The 20,154-nt window shown below is 28.1% G+C and overlaps 1 protein-coding gene across 5 annotated transcripts in view; it reads right to left on the reverse strand.

Moving 5' to 3' along the window:
• Positions 1-19,787, reverse strand: part of LOC127279288 (fasciclin-2) — a 100,327-nt gene extending 80,540 nt beyond the window's left edge. For all 5 annotated transcript variants that reach the window (XM_051301559.1, XM_051301558.1, XM_051301560.1 and 2 more), the window contains exon 1: positions 19,487-19,787. In XM_051301559.1, coding sequence (XP_051157516.1) covers positions 19,487-19,544 — 58 coding nt within the window. In that variant the 5' untranslated portion in view covers positions 19,545-19,787. The remainder of the gene's footprint in view (positions 1-19,486) is intronic.
• Positions 19,788-20,154: the final 367 nt, after the last annotated feature.

Below are 20,154 nucleotides of genomic sequence, written 5' to 3' on the forward strand. Positions count from 1 at the left end.
TCGTGACTAATCTACGGGGTGCATGGCTTGATTATGAAATTATTTCATTATTCAACCAGTACTCTGGTGATTTCGAGCGTATATAACCCGCGTGTGTGGCGGTGGCTCAGGAGAGAGGCGGTTTGCCGATCATCGTCATTGAAATCACATATATTGCTCATTTTGGTATTTGCTTTTTTGAATATATATATATATATATATATATATATATATAGAAACCCATTGAAATTAGCAGTACAGTTACGTGATAGCGAATACATATACATATTATTAAATTTCATATTAATTAATATTCATCATTTCTGAATCTATTTGATTATTAATTTTAATAATTGTACATTCACTGTAAAAAGAAAGTACTAAAATAGTACCGATTTTAGGAACTGAAATAGAACCAAATGACAATTTAGTACCTAAAGTTGGTATTATAAATGACTCTCTAAATCTGAATTAGTAAAAATGTTTACTAATTTGAATTAGTGACTCACTTTTTGCTTCTGAATTAGTTAAATTTTACTAATTGTTAGTAAAAGTTGCTAATAATTAGTAAAATTTTACTAATTCAGAAGCAAAAAGTGAGTCACTAATTCAAATTAGTAAACATTTTTACTAATTCAGATTTAGAGAGTAATACCTTTTGTTGTACACTGTTTTTTTCACTTTAGAAATTATTTATCAAAATAAACGATTAAATATTTGGCTAAAAATTTTTTTATGTATATTTTTATGAGTCCGTTTTCACCGTGATGGATAAATTTAATCTTCCGAGAGGTTTAAGACAGTAGATGTACTCGGCGTCTGCGCAGACAAACATTCTGCGCAGACGCAAAATTGCCTTTAACCTCTCTGAAGATTAAATTTAACCCACACGGTGAAAACGGGCTCATAGAAATTAATCACTAATTGAATTAATTAATATTAGTTTCACTAAAATTTCAGTTCATTTGCTACAACCTAAAAATAAAAACCAATTAGTTATTTTTAAATAATTCATATTTAGAGAGTATTTAAATAATTTTAATCTCAATTTTCATCACATGTAACAGAATATTGTTCAAATACCAGCAAATTAACGAAATATTCGATACGATTTTGAAAATTAATACCATTTGCGAATAATATATCATTAAATGAAGAAAATCCATTTTTCTGGATAAAATTACACATGGCGAGTTATTTGTATAAAAGAACATATATATATATATATATATATATATATATATATATATGTGACAAAAATGAAAGTGAGAGATTATATAGGGTTGGATTATTCTCGTTAGATATGAGGAAAGCCGATACAAAGGTGGTCATCTGTGAAAATAATGTGATTATCGTTTCTTTATTTAGATTAACTATGGGTGAAAGCTTCCGGTCATCTTTGCACTTACACTATATATGTATATACTACTATCGTACTCCACTTCCCACGTGCGATTTTATGGTCGAGGCCAAGTTCGTTCTAATCCAGTTCCCGTGAAAACGAATATAACGGAAATACGTGCAATGAAGAAAAGGGAGACACGCCTCAACTCTCCAAACTTTAATAATGAACCCTACACTTCGATAATCCATGTAATGTCGACCAAAAAAAAAAAAAGGGGAAACTTTTGCAAAAAACAAATTACAAGAAATAAAGTTCCCCAAAAAAAATTCTCCTTTTTACGAGTTCGAGGAAAAATAATTACTAACGTTTCAATTGACAGTCGACATTTCCTGTCACTCCCTTCATTTTCATCGATTGTTGATCATTGCCACCCCCTCCCTGAAATGAATTCTTTTCTATTTTCTATTCCGGAAATGTTTCTTCCGGTAAATCATTTTTCTATCGGCCATATTGAATATTGACATTTCTAAATATTGGAAACAGAATGAAACCGCAAATTTACACCGAAAGAAATGTTTTATTTGAACCAAATTCATTTGATTCAAATATAATAGATTTGAGTCAAATAAATGTATATTTGTCTCAGTCCATTTATTTCGCGTAAATAAAAATTATTTGTAAAATTTTGTCATAAATAAAATTCTAACAAATATTTATCTAGAAACAAATATATAATTTCTTTAGACGTAGTTCATAAATAAAATTTTTTATTTAAATCGAATAAGATTGTATTAAAGAAAAGTAGATAAAATAGAATAGCTAAAACAAACACCGAAATTGGAAATCGTGTCTATAAAACGAAAATTGGAGAATTCATCACGAAATAATAATGGGGAGAACATCTTGAAACTGTAAATCGAGGAAGGAAATCTTAATGGTTAATTTTCACTGTAATTTTCTCGCTTTGATGAGTTCATTCAAGCATTGTCGCGCGCGACAGATCGAAATTAGAAGCGGTGGAATGAAAAGCTAAAGACGGAATCCTTTGTCCACCCAGGTGTGTGAAGCAAGTTCCTGACAGGTTGTTGGCAGAAATCCAAAACAGGTTCCCACAAAACCTATGCTACATATATATATATATATATATGTATATATTTCTCTTCTACACACACGTCGTTGCTTCCACTTTGACGAAACATTCTCCCTTTCATTCGCCAATTCTCTCCATCTTCGTCTCTCTCACTTCTTGCTCGCGGCAAACGTTTTCGTATGACGGTTGAACTAGATTTTTTTTCTCTTACTCTTTTCTCTCTTTCTCTCGTTATTTTCTATTCCGGCTCGCAATCTCCGGGCATATCCTACGTCAATTTGACGAGTATTCAAAGCCGGCGAGACCAAAGCCGAGCATAAAACAGGTGCATCTGTTAACACCGATATCTCTGATATATGCTACCTCTCTCTCTCTCTGTCTCTCTTTCTCACAAAAGAAAACATTTTTGTAATATTTATTTTTTCAACAAAAGATACAAAAAGCCACCGGCATTCTATGATAATTATCACGATTTTTCTTTAATGAGAAATTAAAATAAACTAGGAAACTGTTTTAGAAAATTAAATTTCGAAATAAAATTTAACACTGTCAAATATTTTAAAAAGAATATTGCCTTGGTTCTTATTTAAGAATAACAGAAAAAACGCGAGTTTATCTGAAAAAAATATTTACTTTCGAACCCAATAATTTTTATTTGCATTAACTTCCAAATTTTATTAGAAATTATTGCTTTTCAGGCATATTAAAAAGAATATAATTTTTTTTCCAGTAAATAGTATTAAAAATATCATGTGTATGTGTTCTAAGAAAAAGTTCAAAGCGCCTTTCTCAAGGCGCGACTCAATAAACCAATTTTGGAGAATTGTTTTGAAACTAAGAAAGCAAGAAAAAATAAAAGAACTAGGAAGAAAGGGGGGAACGTTAATTAATTTTTGTCGCCTCTGACACCATTTTTACGAGCTCGTAAATATAGTTTCTCATGCAGGAATTGAGAATTTGAAAGCAAGTCCCAGTATTATATTCTCTGAGGTTAATCCCCAAACAAACAAAATCATTTCCCAAATAGATTTTTCTTCAAGTTTTACGAGCCGTCGCGTGCTTATTTGAGATACGGTTTTACGACCTCCTAAAAGAAAAAAAAAAAAAAAAACAAAACAAAAATGAAAAGAGACCAAATTCCAAGGAGGGATAAACACTTGACCACTTTTGTCGGACCTTCAATTATTTTTTTTTTCCCTTCCTAAATCTATATGAACCTCACAATATGACAAAAAACAGATGCTTTTGGAACTGAAATCAAGGAATTTTTCACTAAACACCAAAAAGAAAAACAAACTCCAAATTCACTTTTCATTTCCCGTCTTTATCATTCATATTATGGGAATGCTAAAAAAAACATTTCACTGTCTACAGAATTTTTCGTGCAAAAAGTTTGATTATGAAACTTTAAAAAGTTATCCAAAATCGTGTATATACCAGAGAAGAAAGTCAGTTTTATTCAACAATATAAAAACTTTTTTATTAAATGACTTTTTTGTAGAATGTGAGTAATCTAATAAAAAACTATATTCCTTTGAAAGAATATATCTCTGCAAAAACTTTTACATTTCTCTTTTATTATTATACTACTTCTTTGATTGAAGTAGAAATAATATTTCCCTTTAAAGCCTAAAAAAGTATTTCTCCCCTTTTCGCAAAATCATGAAAAAAATATCTTTCAATTATTACGTTGAAAAAAAAAAACCTCGTGATTTAAAAAGATTTATTTTTCCATTCAAAGTTATATAGTGACGTAAAACTTACTTTTCTCTCTGGCTATATAAATGACGTGCCTCTTAAACATACAAAAAAAAAAATCTGGTATTATTTTAGTAAGTTCATAATCAGCCCTTCAACGAATCAGTGGGTGGGCGTGAACTTAATTCTTCTCGAGTATTTAGCCAGTTAATCCTACGGGTCGACTAGATACGTCACGATTCCTTCAGATCGTTAAGACGTCTGTCAATTTTCATTTGGAAAAAAAGCAATTTTATACGCCTGATAAGTGAAAAAAAAAAATTTGTTTCAAATCCAAACAATAAAAGCCACTAGAAAAATAGGGGTGAAACGGTAACGAAATGATTAATGTAATTTTTTTTCCATAATACAACGCATGAGAAAAAAATATATATTTATCTCACACAAATATATTTCAGAGTTAAATAAATATTTGTTTTCTTCAAATAAAATTTTAATTGGTACAAATAAAAACTATTTGCGTAAAGTAAAATTTTATTTCTGTCAAATAAAAAATTGAAAAACTACTGACAAAAACTACCATTACTAAATACGAGACTAAATAGTATAAAAAAATTTATTTCATTCAAATATGTAATAGGTTACTTATCAAGTAAATAAATTTTTGTATTCAAAACAAATACAATTTAATTGACTCAAAAATTATTTGTTTCAAGTAAATATTTATTTGTCAAGTAACCGATAATCAAGTAACTTTTTTTTTAACGTTAATACTTAACTTAAATAAAAACTAAAGATATTTTAAAAAATGCCTTTAACACTAAAAGATCAAAATCTACACATGTAAAACACAATTCAGATAAATATTGTAAATATATACTAAAATTTACAAGAGACTATATACGAATGATAGAGAAAAAAAAACTGTTATCCAAGCAGACTATGAAATGAAAACACTACATTTTTCCAGCAATGTATTTCCTCTTCGCAGTTTAATACTCGGAATTTTACAACGACAAGAGATAAAAAAAAAAAAACATTTCAAAAATTGTCAACAATGTTTATCCTTTACAAATTGCATTTTCCAGAAAAGTGTAAAAAAAAGAACAAAAAATATTCAACATTCTCATTCACCGTTATTCTAAATTTAAGAATACAATAATTCCTACCCCTTTTCTTGAAAGTTAGAATAAAATATTTCTTAAAAGAAAATATTTTTAAAAGAACAAAATATTCTTAAAAGAATAAAAAAGAATCTAAGAAATATTATTCTGATTTTTCTTTCAACAATATTATTTCTATAAGTCTATGATTTTTTTTAAGTCTATATTATTCTTATTTTAAGAATATTCCAACTGGAAGAATAAATTTCATTCTTAAATGGAATAGTTTTTAAATTTAGAACAGTATTTTATCTCTCGATGTTTTTGAATTATCAACAGTCAATAAAAACACAATAAAAAAAAAGGAAAAAAAAATTGCCAACATTTTTTTCTTGTTTTCAAAAAAGAAAATTCCGTTGTTCATTTTTATATTTGGTTGCGTTAAAATCGATGTCACTTTATCGAGTCTGCATAAAAATTTCATGTTTGCATGGAATACGCGTGATATGAAACGGGAGTTTTGTACAAGGGAGTCTATCGATATTCTGGTCATTATCTGGCATGCTAACGCAAAACGTGAGTGCACATATAGATTTTGTGCAAAATAAATATATATATATATATATAACAAAGGGTAAAACACCCGAGAAAATAACGACAAAAGTACATTTATATATATAAGACATATATCACTATATAAAATACAGACGGTTAAAATCGCCGGAAATTTATCGAATTTGATCCCATTCGTGATAAGACATTATCTTAGATAAGATATATATGTTTATATACAGTGAAACCTATGCCCGCTTTCATTTAATACCAAGTCAGTCATATGTCGAATTATTTTCTGACTCAGACAAGAGCACACCTCATTACTAATTTAATAAATTTGACCAACAAAAAAAGTCACAATGGCACGTGACTATTTTCAAAATGCTTTTAATTTAATTACGATTAGAAAAAAAAAACCTATCTAATCATTACAAATTAATTAAGGGATGTTTGAAAAAACCTAAGATTGTAAAACTTTGATAATTTTTTACATTCCATTTCCAATTACAATAAATCTAAATCTGAATTTGTAAAAATTTTGAATTAGTGACTAACTTTTAGCTAGTTAATTAGTAAAATTTAACTAATTAAACAGCAAAAAGTGAGTCACTGTAATTAGTTAAAAATTTTTACTAATTCAAATATAAAGAGTATGAACGGGAAAAAAATGCCTGGACTTCGAAGCGTTTAAATAAAATTATTCTCTTATGAAAAAACACATTTTTCATTGTAAAAAATTGTAAAAAAAAATATTCGAGAATGCGGAATATTCAATATAATCAGAAAATACTGAAGAAATTTATCAGCACTTACTTTTCATGGAAAAGAATTTAGATTATTTTTGAAAGGAATTCAAAACACTTATATATCTAGAAGCATTTAAAGCAGATATAATTATATATGTATGTTACAGATTCCTTAGAAAATTATATTTTGTATTTACAAAAAGGAAATAATTTTTTTTTAATTTTAAATTAAAAAACTTTACATAAAAAAACTAGTCAATATTTTATTGATAATTATTTTTGATACAATTTTCATGCAGAGAGAAAACTTGAAAAAATATACTACTACTATCTTTTATTTTCGTTTATTTGAATCGAATAAAATTTATTTAAATCGAATAAAAATTTATTTGTCTCATATATAGTCCAATAACTTTTTATTTGTTTTAAATAAAAATATTTAAGACAAATAAAATTTTATTCAGCACAAATAAAGATTTATTTAGCGTTTAAATAAATAAATACATATATCGTTTTGGCTTTAACACAAATTTATTTTTTTCTCTATGTGTAAAAAAATTCTCTATTTTATAAATATTCACTTGTTTAGAATAAATTTTATATGTACCAAACAAAATGTTTTAATTGAAACAAATAAATAGATGTATAAATATTATTTATCTATTTTAACAGTGTACGGGTTAACAATGAAAAATAACTATTCGTTATGCACTAAAATGAGAATGTGAAAAAAAGAATAGAGAAAAAAATTGCTATTTTTGTTTAATACAATAATTATAATAAAATCATACACACAGAGAAATGTATTATTGGAACCAAATATAATGTATTTGACTTAAATAAATGTATATTTGTCTCAGCCAATTTATTTGGCGTAAATAAAAAAATAAAAAAATTAAAATAAAAGTTAATCTCTATAAAAAAAATTTCTTTATTATTAATAAAAAAAATTATTCATGTTGATAAAAATAAATTGCGTTGAAAGTAACATATACATATATTTACTCTGGGTAAATGAAGAAATAAATTGAGTAGCTGCATATAGTCGGGGCAGTGAACGAGTAAATCAGTGCTGTTAAAATAATGCAGTGCATTCACTTGGCAATATTTCATATTGGGATTGATGAATAAAGGGAGCATAGGAGGAGTGTATTTATAAGGCAATAAAGGGGGAGAGGGGGGGAGGGGCACATTAAAGAGAACGTAGGCGCGGGAAATATAAATTCGCGGCTCGCCACAACGAGTACAATGGCTTACATTGCGCTCCTATCATCCGCACGCTCTGCAAAAACATGGACGAAGTACCCGCGCGGCAAGGACTCTCGGGCATTGTTAGTTAAACAGCTATACCAAGATAATGGCCAAACTTCCCGGTACGCTTGGCAATAATCTCTTCCTATATAAGTACCTATCTGTATATATATATATATATATATAGCACCTTGATGCAGCGCGATTTCCACAATTCCTATTTGTTCATAACATTGTTCTACAATTCCAGCGAGACCTACTTCTCTAACATCCAAACTTGTTTCAAGTACCATCAAATAATTTCCTTCCACTTCTTCATTCACACGCAGTATATATAAGAATATTTATAATCGCTTTGCAATTATTTTAAATATACCAAAAAAAAAACTTTCCTTTTCAATCTCATTCAAAAAACTTTCAATAAAATTAAAAATTCTATAGAAAACGCCAAGCTGCGATTATAAATGAACTTAATCCAGTCTTTCTTCAAATGCTCGAAATTAGTCTCGTCATTCATTCAAATCTCGGATATTCTTTAATAAAACTTTTTTTTTTTAGAAAGCGAGATTGATGCGTGGGTTTTAATAAGTCTATAAATTTAAAGGTACAATGACACATTTCTCGTCCCACTTCAATTAAAATTGAACTAAAAAGCACTGCTTCTGGTATTTCAAATTCACTAGAGGCATCATTCATTTTGTCAGTTGACAATGCGTCCGTGTCATTGTAGAGAATTTTTCAAACGAGAGAGAGAGAGAGAAACCATCACAAGTGACAAAATCATTGACCCGAATAACACGAAAAATAAAATATAACTGTATATATATATATTTTGTTGTTGTTGAAATGATTTTAAGTGCAGAGAGAAAAGTGGGATTTAAAAAAATAAGCCCTTTTTTATCATCATTATTATCATTCTCTGACGGTTTACCTTTACTTGAACACATTTTTTTTCCGGACACACTGCAATAACTGTTATTACGCTTTTCTTGTGAATAATAACGCTCTTAGTTCGCTTGTCTTATTACCCTAGAGATTCTGTGTGTCTCTTCCTGTTATTACGTCATTTCCGTCCTTTTTCTAAATTCGTCCCTTTGAGACTATACAAAAGTCTTCATACATATATATATACGTCATTGTAAAAAAAAATTGTATACGAAACTTTTACATAATTTAAATTATGTCATACTTATAATTTTCTCTAAAGTTAACATATGTGGAATTTTTTCACTTCGAAAAAGACGATTTTCTTTCAAAGCCTGTTTTTACTAATGTATTCTGTGACTCAAGTTCTCAACGTTCAAACGAACGAAATCAATTTTTTTGCATCAATAAAAATTTTTAAAATTACTACACGGAGAAAAATGGAAAAATGAATAAAGTAACTTTTACTATTTTAAAAGTGAAATCGCAACTGTCCGCAGTTTATACGCATTTCTGGCAATTTTTACTCCAGAAATAGTAAAATTTACTTCTGTAATAGTAAAAATTATTCCGGAAATAGTAAATTTTACTATTTTTCTGGATTAAATATTGACAGTAATGCGACAGTTCCGGTTTTACTTTTAAAAGTTAGGGCGTTAATGGCACTAGGAGTTGGGAGTTAAATTTTTCGAGTTGAAAATCAACTCCAAAAGGGAGATAATAATTAAATTAAGTCCTTAAAACTAACTCCCTAGGCACAAAATTAACTCTTAAATCATTAACTCCCTTCGCTTCAACTCCAAAAGGGTGGGACTTTTATAGCATCCCTTAGGGAGTTGAAATTCAACTTCTTTTTTTACAATGTAATGAAAAATAAAAACAAGTTGAATATTTACTAAATTCAATTTTTTCATACAGAAAGCAATATTTTATAATAAATTTCGAATTCAAAGATAAACAAATTTTTTCGTTCATTTGAACGTTCAAAGAAAAACATAAAATTCTAGCGAAAGATTTAATAAATTTACGTATTCACTTATAAGACAATTTACTTATTCTCCACGTGTTGAAATAAAAATTTAACTTCAATACATTCAATTTTCGTTCAATATATTGCCGCAATCATATATATAAAATATTCAAATGCAAAAACACGTTTTCATATATTTCAAAGCACGCGTGGAATTGAATAAAAGTAAATATCTCATTTCGCATCATCCTAATAAAACTATATCCTTCCTCTTCCCCCCTCACTCCTTCTCATCTGTCTGAACAGTATAAAATCCAAAGTCTTTCAACAAAGAACGAAAATAGTCTTTGCGCGCTTTTTCTTTGTAGAAAAGCAAAATGATGAATAAAAGACTACAATGCGAGAAAAAATGCAGTCTGCATTGCTCAATGGTTTCAAGAATAGCGGAAAAGATACACACACTACTAGAAAAGAAATGCGCAAAAAAAATAAAAAAAAACAAAAATTAGAAAAGAAAGCTCCTTTTTGCATATAGAGTTAAACCTAACAATAAGTCGCGACGTAAAAATAAAACGAGAAAGAGAGAAAAAAAAGACCTCGAGTCGATGACCTCATCACCCCAACGACTGTAGTCAAAAGTGGTAAAAAAAAGGGTCACACATTTATTTACAAGAGAAAAGAAGAACGACATTCTTTATCTCCTCCGTCAAGTATACCTGGACCAATCCTTTCTTTAGTATTAAAGCATTAAGCAAACTGATTGCGCGAAGAATTGTAGATAAGCAACTCAAATACCTTTACTGAATATAAAGACTTATATATATATATGTATACACATAGTTCTCAAAGCTTCTCAATGTTCTACTTCGGTGGTTAGCCGCTTTTATATTATACAACCGAGCATGTCATCTTGCTAAGAGAGAGAGAGAAGGACCTCTCATCTTTTTAAAACCTCCGGTAAAGTGATATGAAGAATGTTTCAAGTTCTTTGTACGTCAAATGAAGAGGAATGGTGAATTGTCCGAATTATAATAGAAGCATTGTTGATCCTATGGAAAGATAGTGAGCGCGGAAACGGCTTTGCTGAAATTCGAAACTCTACTTGTCGAACTTGGATGAAGAGGCTTAAAGAGGGTCTTATGAATATTCACGAGAACACATTATACTAAACGATATTGACACCTCAACCGTAATTACACTGCGGCATTCATTAGCATCAGAATTGTATTGGACAATTATCATCATGTCTTCTTTATTATGTGAATATTTTTTTATATCTCTTTATAGAACAAAATCCTTTAAATTCAATTAAATACCAATTTTATAATTAAGTCTGATATTATTTTTACATATTTTTTCTTAACAATTTTCATAATATATAATCGGTGATCAAGGCTGCAATAATTTTTTTTTTAAATCCGATTTTCTTTTATTTAAAACGAATATTTATTTACGTAACATTTCTCAAAAGTTCATTTTTAAGTATACGCACCTAGAGAAAAAATAAACTTGTCACAGAGCCAAATAAATTTTATTTGAGTTAAATAAAAATTTTATTTGCGTTCAATAAAACTTTTATTTGTGCGTTATATAAAATTTTTTAATTAAATAAAATGAAATGTTAACAAAGACAAATATATTTTTATTTATTTCAAATAAATTTTTTATTGTAAAATATTAAAAAAACAACTTTTGATTTAAAAATTAAATCTGTTCAACAATTCATATTTTCTAAAATTGTTGATTTTTTAAAAGTCAATAATTCAGTATTAAAGTTTGAATATAACAATAAATAACGTTGGTAAAATTCACAACGTTATGATCAACGATTAAAAAAAAATATTTTTTTTCATCTCGAAAATAATTTTTTGTTTACAAATTATTTTTATTCAAAAATTGTTGGTTATTAAAAAATTTTAGATAAAAATAATAATTTTCATATAAATTATAAATAATACAACTAAATATATATTTTATTTAAATCGTTGACCATAAATATTGTGAATTTCACAAACGTTAACTATATAAGTTTTTTTTAGAATGTATCAGAAATTATATAAAAATTTTAAACTAAAATTATCAAAAAAGAAATGTTTTGATTTTTAAAAAGTCATCATCAAACTATCATACAAAGTAAAATTTTATAAATAAATCCATTCATATATGTTTTTAAATATTCAACTAATTGGTTATGACAGTTTTGACATAAAGATTATTTAAGTTAAAAATTTTTATTTCTAAAGGGATAAATTATTTTTTGACAAAAAATCAGTAGATTTTATTCCCCAATAAAGATGAATATTAAAATTTGATATAAATAAAATTGAATGTTAAAAATACATTAACTCCTTGATTGACAAGATTTAAATATAAATATAAATTGAAGAACATTATCACCAATTGTATAATTTATGACAATTGTCACGAAAATTTTTGTGTAAAAATAATATCGACCCTTTTTTTGAAAAAATTAAAGGTTTTTTTTTTCTATTCTATTTTTCTATTTTTTTTAAATTTATTTCTTAAATTTGTCAAACAAAATTTTTAAAAACTCACCAGATGTATTTCATTAATTCGAGAAGACGTTTATCGAAAATGGTAGAAAAATGTTTACATACCTGTAACAAAAAAAGAACAATATTTTAAAAAATGTCCATTCAATAATAAAACGACTTTTTTTTATTTAATAATTTCTTATTTTTTGATTTTTGAAAAAATTAAATTGTAAATAATTTATAATATAAAATTCTGTTCAATTTTTTTAATTTTGGAAAATGACGACTTTATTGTAGTCATTTCATTGATTTAACGATAAGAAGCATTTTTTTTAATCTATAGATCGCTTCGATAATCAAACAATTACTGTATTCAAAAATAAATGTTCGTAACAAAATATGCTGTAAAATTTAATTACAGCCCCTAAGGATAAACATTTAAAATATAATGTGTTCGAAATTAGTGACTATTATAGAGTAAAAGGGGCGTTATTAAAGTATAATATATTTTTTTCCTATGATGATATAGACCTGTTTCGAATCATTAACAATAATATTAAAAAAAAAAAAGAAAAAATTAATTACAAATGGTAAATCTGAGAGAAAACCAGTTTTCTAAAATGCCTGGGAAACCTAGTCTTCTATTACATAGTCTCTTAGTTAATTACAGTAATTACATATAATTTTCTAAATACCACATATATATATATACCTTTTGCAAAAAAATTAAATTCCACAAATATTTTTCATATAAAAAAAAAATATATACATTCATTTTCTTTTTTATTTTTTTAAAAAATATTTTCCAGATCTCTTAGTATTATTGAATGTTCATGGCTCGTCGCCTGGGTTTGCGTTTGAAAGTGAAACGGCCCAGGAAACGGTTCATGTTCCCCTCTTTACTCTTTTATGAATTACGAACTAGTGAGCAAGCACGCTTTTTTTAATAGAAAAAAAAAAAAAAAAGAAAGAAAGGTCACCAGGCGAGAAAAAAAGTATAATAAGGAGATGGGTAAATATTGCGTAAAAACCAAGTAAAACACAGAAAAGGAAAAAATCAGAAAAAAAAAACTGGTGAATAATTCTTCAAAGGCCAAGTCACAATTTTTGCTAACAAATATAAATGTATTAATGAATTTCAATAATTATTTTACTAATAATTAGTTACTTTTAGTAATAAGAGCATGTTTTCACCGTGTGGATAAATTTAATCTTCCGAAAGATTAAAGGCAGTAGATATGTATATTCTGCGTCTGCGCAGACAAAACATTCTGCGCAGACGCAGAATTTATCTACTACCTTTAAACTCTCATTAAATTTATCCTGAAAACGGACTAATTAGTTTTTTTTACTAATTAATGAAACAAATCAGCCATAATTTTCTATGAGTTATTTTTAACTAATTCATAAAATACACCTAAAAATTCCTAATTCGATATTGAAAAAAAATTACGAGATTACGTTGAACGGACATAAAAGTACAAGCATACAATTGTGCAGACAACCTTGCAATAATAACCGATAATTGAAAAATTAATCACAAAGGAATTCGAAATAAAAGTTTTCTTTTTTTTTTTATTCAAACGCATATATAACCTTGCGCTAACAAATAATTGAAGATTATTGGAAGAGAAACTTTCTTTTGGTTCGCCTTTTTCCATAAATCACAAGGTAAGAAGATAAAAGAGATGCTGAAACGTTAAAAGAAGCGTGTAAAGACACCTAAAGAGAAGAAGATTGAGTCGCCAATTCTCGTGTACTGTTTGTCACGCTAATCGACATTCCAGCATTCGACGAAAGATAGTTTGTCAAAAGAGCAAAAAAAAAAAAAAAAAAATTCTCTTTTGCTACATTTTACAAACAGGTATCTATATGTAGATCGTTTCGTCTCAACCAAAGATTCATGGAGAGTCCTTGGCAGCAGGCTGGTATGCATATATACAAAAGAGAGGGTAACACTCAGGTAACTTATTTCTCGGGTCCCCTTTCGCGGTTACAGGGAGTCGGAAGAACCTCAATCTATTGTTAGACGTAACAGAGGAGAGGCTCTTAAGAGTAAGGTGCATCTCGACGCCTCAGCAGCAGCAGCAGCAGGTGAATGAGAGGGAGGGGGAAAACAACGTTTGCTCTTACTAAACTTTTTTTTTTCCCAGTCGACAATTTTCTCTCTCTTTATCCTCAAGTCACTTTCTGAGGCGTGACACGAGCAGCCTTTTTTCCCTTAAAAAAAAAAAAAAAAAAAAAAAAAATTTTTTCTCTATACACGACTTCCGTTAATGACCAAGCGGTACTGAAACCGCGGGGTTTCAAGTTTGAATTCTGTATACATTTTACGAACTGAAGAAAATATAATTTAAAGAGAGAAAAAAAATGCGCTGCTTTCCAAGGAAACGTTTATGAAGATTTACGATTTAAAAAAAAATGAACCTATAGGCACTTGAGAGATGAGAGGAACATAGCGGTTTCTGTCGTAAATTAAAAATCAAGTTTTATTTCTAGAAAATCGAATTTAGCTCACAATCAGTGTAAAACGTTAAGTCATTAACAGTTTCGAGAAAGATTTACCTGACGTTCTTGGCTAACATTCTGTTGCAACAATTAATGAAGCGAAGTGAGGAATCACTGTCATGTCAAAAAATAACGGAATAGTCAAGATTTGTATATTTTTCAAATCTAGAATGAAAAAGTTATGTTATTATTTTGTGCAATAATTTTTAAGAAGCCAAATTTTTAAAATTAACCAATCACGATTTTTTTGATAATCTATAATTGGTCAATTTTTAAAAAATGCGCCGAAATCTTTCAGTTTGTTTATAGTTGCTTCTAAATTCGTACAAATGAAAATTAAGCGTCTTAAAATTCGTACACGGAAAAAAATGTTCTGGTAATTCTTTAACATCGATTTAGAGATTTTACATGTTCCTAAATCTGTTAATTCTACAGATATTTTCTGTAAGGATTTAACGCATGCGCGAAAACAATGTAGTGATTCGACTAAGGCTGAGTACGATTGAGTGCGAGAGGTTAAGGCGAATTTAGTGTTTTTATTATTATCATAGTGTCGTCAAGAAAGTTTAATTAAAAAGGAAACGTCTTAAGTATATAAACATTATTATAGAAATAAATTATTACAAATTTTTTATTTTAAAATTAACTGTAGTGATTAAGTGAGAAAAGCCGTTTGTTTCAATTTCTCGACATAAGAAAAAGTGGATTTATCATAAGTTTTGAAAACTTGCTCTTCATTTTTTTTGTTAGAAAATTATTGAAGGATGAATTTATTTACATAGAAGTTATACTAATTTATACAATAATGTTCCGCGAATTTAATGTATTCGGAGGAAAATATAACCTATAAGAAATACTCTACCAAATATATATTATCCCCATATAGTATACATAATTTGGTCACTCAACAGGTTTTAAGAACTGTAGCTCAAACTTGTAGAATTAACAGATTTTAATGCCAATGATTCAACATATTTCTCTATTTGGAGAAACATCAGTAGATGGCGCAGGAGTTTCTGTAAATTCTACAGAAAATTTTTTTCCGTGTACAAATAAAAAATTCGGTGAATTAGAATTTCATCAGTCATTTAAAAATTCGAGTCACATAAAAATAGGAGATATTTTATAATAATTGAATTTCCATTTACTCATAGAATTGCAAAAGAAGAAAATTTAATAAAACCGTAACGTCTTGTAATAATATTTACCGGAGAGAAATTTTTAATGAGTTGTATATTGTTTCGGCAATATTCATTTTCAAGATTTATGCTAATCTTTCGTGTCTTAATGGATGCTAAAATATATTCACCCCTTTTTGCACTTGCTCTCTCTCTCTCTCTCTCTCTCTCTCTCTCTCTTACTCTATCTCTGGATTCTCTTGTGAAAATAACATTCTTTTATTTACTCACGTTTCTCTCTATATAGTATAGGAAATAAGAAGAGAGAACAAGACGAAGAAAGATTGAAGAACCCTCGAAAACGCAACCAAGAGAAATAGTATTTAGTATACACGAGAAAACGATTCATATTGATGAGACGAGATCCCTAATTAAAATTAATTACTCCTCCGTTTCTACGTAAATAAGAACTGGATGAACGATTAAAAGGAAAAGGTCTGTGAGCATAATAACAGACAACCCATTCGTATACACTTTGACACTGAATAATATTCTCAAAGTAGTAAAGAGAGAGTTTCATGGAAATAAAGAAAAAAAGAACAATTTCAATTATTTCTCGAAAATCGATATTTAATTTATTTAAATATCTAAGACTTCGTCTGAAAATTTCTTCAATCTTTAAGCATTTCCTGGAGAAAAGGAAATACGCATTTCCCTCTCAAGTTTCGATAATGTATATAAATAAAAATTGCATACACTGTTGTCATTGTTGAGAAATATCGAAAAACTACATATACAAAGAAAATAAAAATAAATTACATGATATAAATTTAAATGAAATATTTAGAAACGATCAATTTCATAAAAATAGATAATAATAAAATAAAATCCTAAAATATGAGAAAAGATTTGATACAGAAATTCGTATATATAAAATGGTAAATAAAAAAGAAAAAGTAATAAAAATCTCCCATTTTTTGTGACGAGAGAGGCGGACTTGCATTTAAATAGCCCTAAGGGGGAACTCATTTTATGGAATATTTTAGAGATGAAGATCGGGAAAAATGTCTGGTGCATTTTCGTTTATTTTCTACCGGCAAGTAACTAAGATAATAATTTAGAGAACAGGTTGTTTCTACGCTCACCACCTGCTTCTCCATCAGCGACGGAACTATACTGTATATATAGGTATACCCATAGGGATGTTCTAACTCCTAACGCACCAAAGCAAGCACCTCCAAATTAATTAAATTCCTCCCTCCAAACTAACACACAAGTATCATCGTCGTCCTTATGGCTATACGGTGTCACAGGTGCAATAGTCACTAACCCCAGCAGCAGCAGGTATCATTAACCTTTCTTCTCCTGATGAGACTCTCTCTATATCTATATCTATAGATATATAATCTCCCTTATCTTTTTGTCATTTGTCCTAGACGATGATAAATTTCTCTTTTCAACAATAACAAATTCTAACAATTATTTAAAAATATATAGGGTTATTATTATTATATTATTTAGATAATAATGTAAAATATGTTCAATGTATGTTCTTGAAATGAAATTTTCTTTCAATTTTGAAGTTATGATTAATTTTAATTTTTTTATGTACCTGAATTTCTGAGCGTTCAAATGAAGGAAAAATATCACTACTTTTTTAACTTCAAAATTTTATTATAAAATATTTGCTTTCTGCATCCAAATATACATAATTTATTAAATTAATGTACTTCATTATTTATCATTGCTGTAGTAATTTTTTTAAACCGTCGAAAAAAAAATGATTTCATTCATTTGAAAATTCAGAACTTCAGGCACATAAATATTATTTTAATTGAAAATTTTCTACGTATTTTTGTATCAAAAATATTTCTTTCAATGTTTTTTGATTACAAAATTATGAATTTTTTTTTTTTAATATACACTGTAAAAAGAAAGTACTAACATTGTACCGATTTTAGGTATAAAAATAGAACACACTAAAAAATAATACTTACTTTCAGTTCACTTTTGACTAAAACCGTTAACATTAGAACCATTTTTACTGAATTTCAGCCTTGAGTGTATAATTTTAAGTCCTAAAATTGACTTAATCTAGTTTTAAGATTAAAATTACACTAGTTTTAAGGCATTTTGATTTTAAGATGTTAATGGTTTCAGTATTTGTTTTTTGTGTGAACCAAATGACAATTTTGTATCTAAAGTCAGTATTAAATTAAAACCTTTCGTTTTACAGTGTAAATAGAAGTATTCCTAAAAATAATAATTTTTTTTTGCATATCTAAATATATTTTGAAAATTTACTTTTCCAATGTAGAAACTATATTGGTTTTATTCAGATGAATATTCAGAATATTAAGAATGCAAAAATTAAAATACGTATTTATATATTCTTAAATGTTTTATAAATATTATTCGATTCAATAAAATTTCTATAAATATAAATTTTCTACTGAATCAGTTTTTTTTAGGGCAAAAAGGGAAACTTTAAAGATAAAATTATAATTTCTCTATTAATTACTATACTACTATTAATTGACCTAATTGGTCAATAATAAATAAATAACATTCTCCAAAAAAGATATTCCATTTCCTTAATTACCAACAATTACTTTAATTACAGGACAAATAAAAATACAATTTAGATAGTTCAAAATTGCGTGAAACACGCAAATTCTAATATTTTTTAGCTACATTACAAATCATTAAATTAAATTAATGTAGAGCTCTAATATTTATTTTATTTCTAATATTAATTATTAAGTACCAATATTTTGTTTCTAAACATTGGAAAAGCTCATAATTAAAAATAAATCAAAACAAACTCGCAAACTTTAGAAATAGATTCAAATAAATTTCAATAAATCATTCCAATAGAAATATAAACTTTATCCACTTTTCATCGAAAATTTTCGATTCATTATTTTCACCAAGAAGATTATTCATTAAAAAAATATTTTTTGAAAAAATATCGTCAATTTTTATACTTAAAAAATCTAAAGCAAAAACAGATGGATTCCGAGAGAAAAATAATAAAAAAAAAAGATATATTCGGTGAACGCGAAATGTATATTTTAAGAGAGTGAGAAAGAAAGAGAGAGAGAAAGCGCGTCTAGATTTGAATGCCAAGGTTCGAGTGTGCCGCCGCCGGTTGCGAAAATTCAAATCTCTAACCGTTTACAAACAATCAACCGATATATTTTCAAACTACAATTTTCGAACACAAAAAAAAATATCTTTTCTCATTAATGTCACTAACTTGAATAGAGAATAATTTTCCACATCGATGCTAATCCCTTGACTTTTTCCCCCCCATACAAACATAATCCGCTATTCAAAATACACATTTTACCTGCGTTCGAAACCGGTCTTTGCCGAAATTCCCTTTTTTAATGTTCCTATCAATAAAAGATTAAATCTCACCATGAAATATTCTTCGAAATCCCTATAATTGAATAAATAAATAATCAACATTCTAGAAAAAAAGAGTTTTCAACTTGTTTCCATTGACTTTGAAAACTTGGAAATATTTAAAGCATTCTGCAACCACCTGCTGGAGCGTCGAGACTATAGAGAGTGAGTGAGAGAGAGAGGAAAACCGGAGAGATAAATTTTCCGTTCTACACGGATAAGGATAAGAGGCATGAAAATCGAACATTCAATGACGCATGTTAAGATTGTATAAAGTTTTTTTTTTCACTCACCTGTTAGGTGTAACAGCACAAGAATCACAGCAGCAGCCGGATACCAAAAGACTGCCATGATGTGTGAGGAAAAACACAATTTTTTTTAAACGTTTTTAGTCCTTTTTGGATTTTTTTTTTCAAATTTCAATAAAATGTCACTTTGAAAAACACTACACGCACGAAGGAAAATTTTATCTAAACGAGGTTATTTAAAAACTAGGTGTGACAAGACATTTGTTCTTTAACTTCACTACTACGCTTGCATATACGTCGTAACGTCACGCTGGCCGATTTTCAACTGTGGCGGGGAGAATGCCATTCCCGCTCGGATCAAACTTCGTACGTGTTCGTACAAGTTCGTACTGGTTCGGTTCGCTCGGTTCTCCACAGAAATGAAGGTACACATATACTCTTCTCTTCTTCAAAACACTAAAGTGGTGAACCGCACCCGCACGTTTTTATTATTTTTTTTTCTTTCTCTTTCCTTCTCTCTCTCTCTTGACGAATTTAACATTTAAGAGAGGTTACTTTTATTATGTATACTAAAGTCCTGACACTTCTTTAAACCTTGAGTGTTAATTGGAGGATCTGCCAGAAAAATAGCCTCAGGAAAAGTGTCTTAAAGGATGAAAGGATTATGCATAGGGAAAAATGGTAGCAGTTCATTTTAAAATATCCGTTATGGG

Source organism: Leptopilina boulardi, unplaced genomic scaffold, assembly GCF_019393585.1.
Source record: "Leptopilina boulardi isolate dan_hultmark-lab unplaced genomic scaffold, ZJU_Lbou_2.1 LbouV2_214, whole genome shotgun sequence".
Classification (NCBI taxonomy): domain Eukaryota; kingdom Metazoa; phylum Arthropoda; class Insecta; order Hymenoptera; family Figitidae; genus Leptopilina; species Leptopilina boulardi.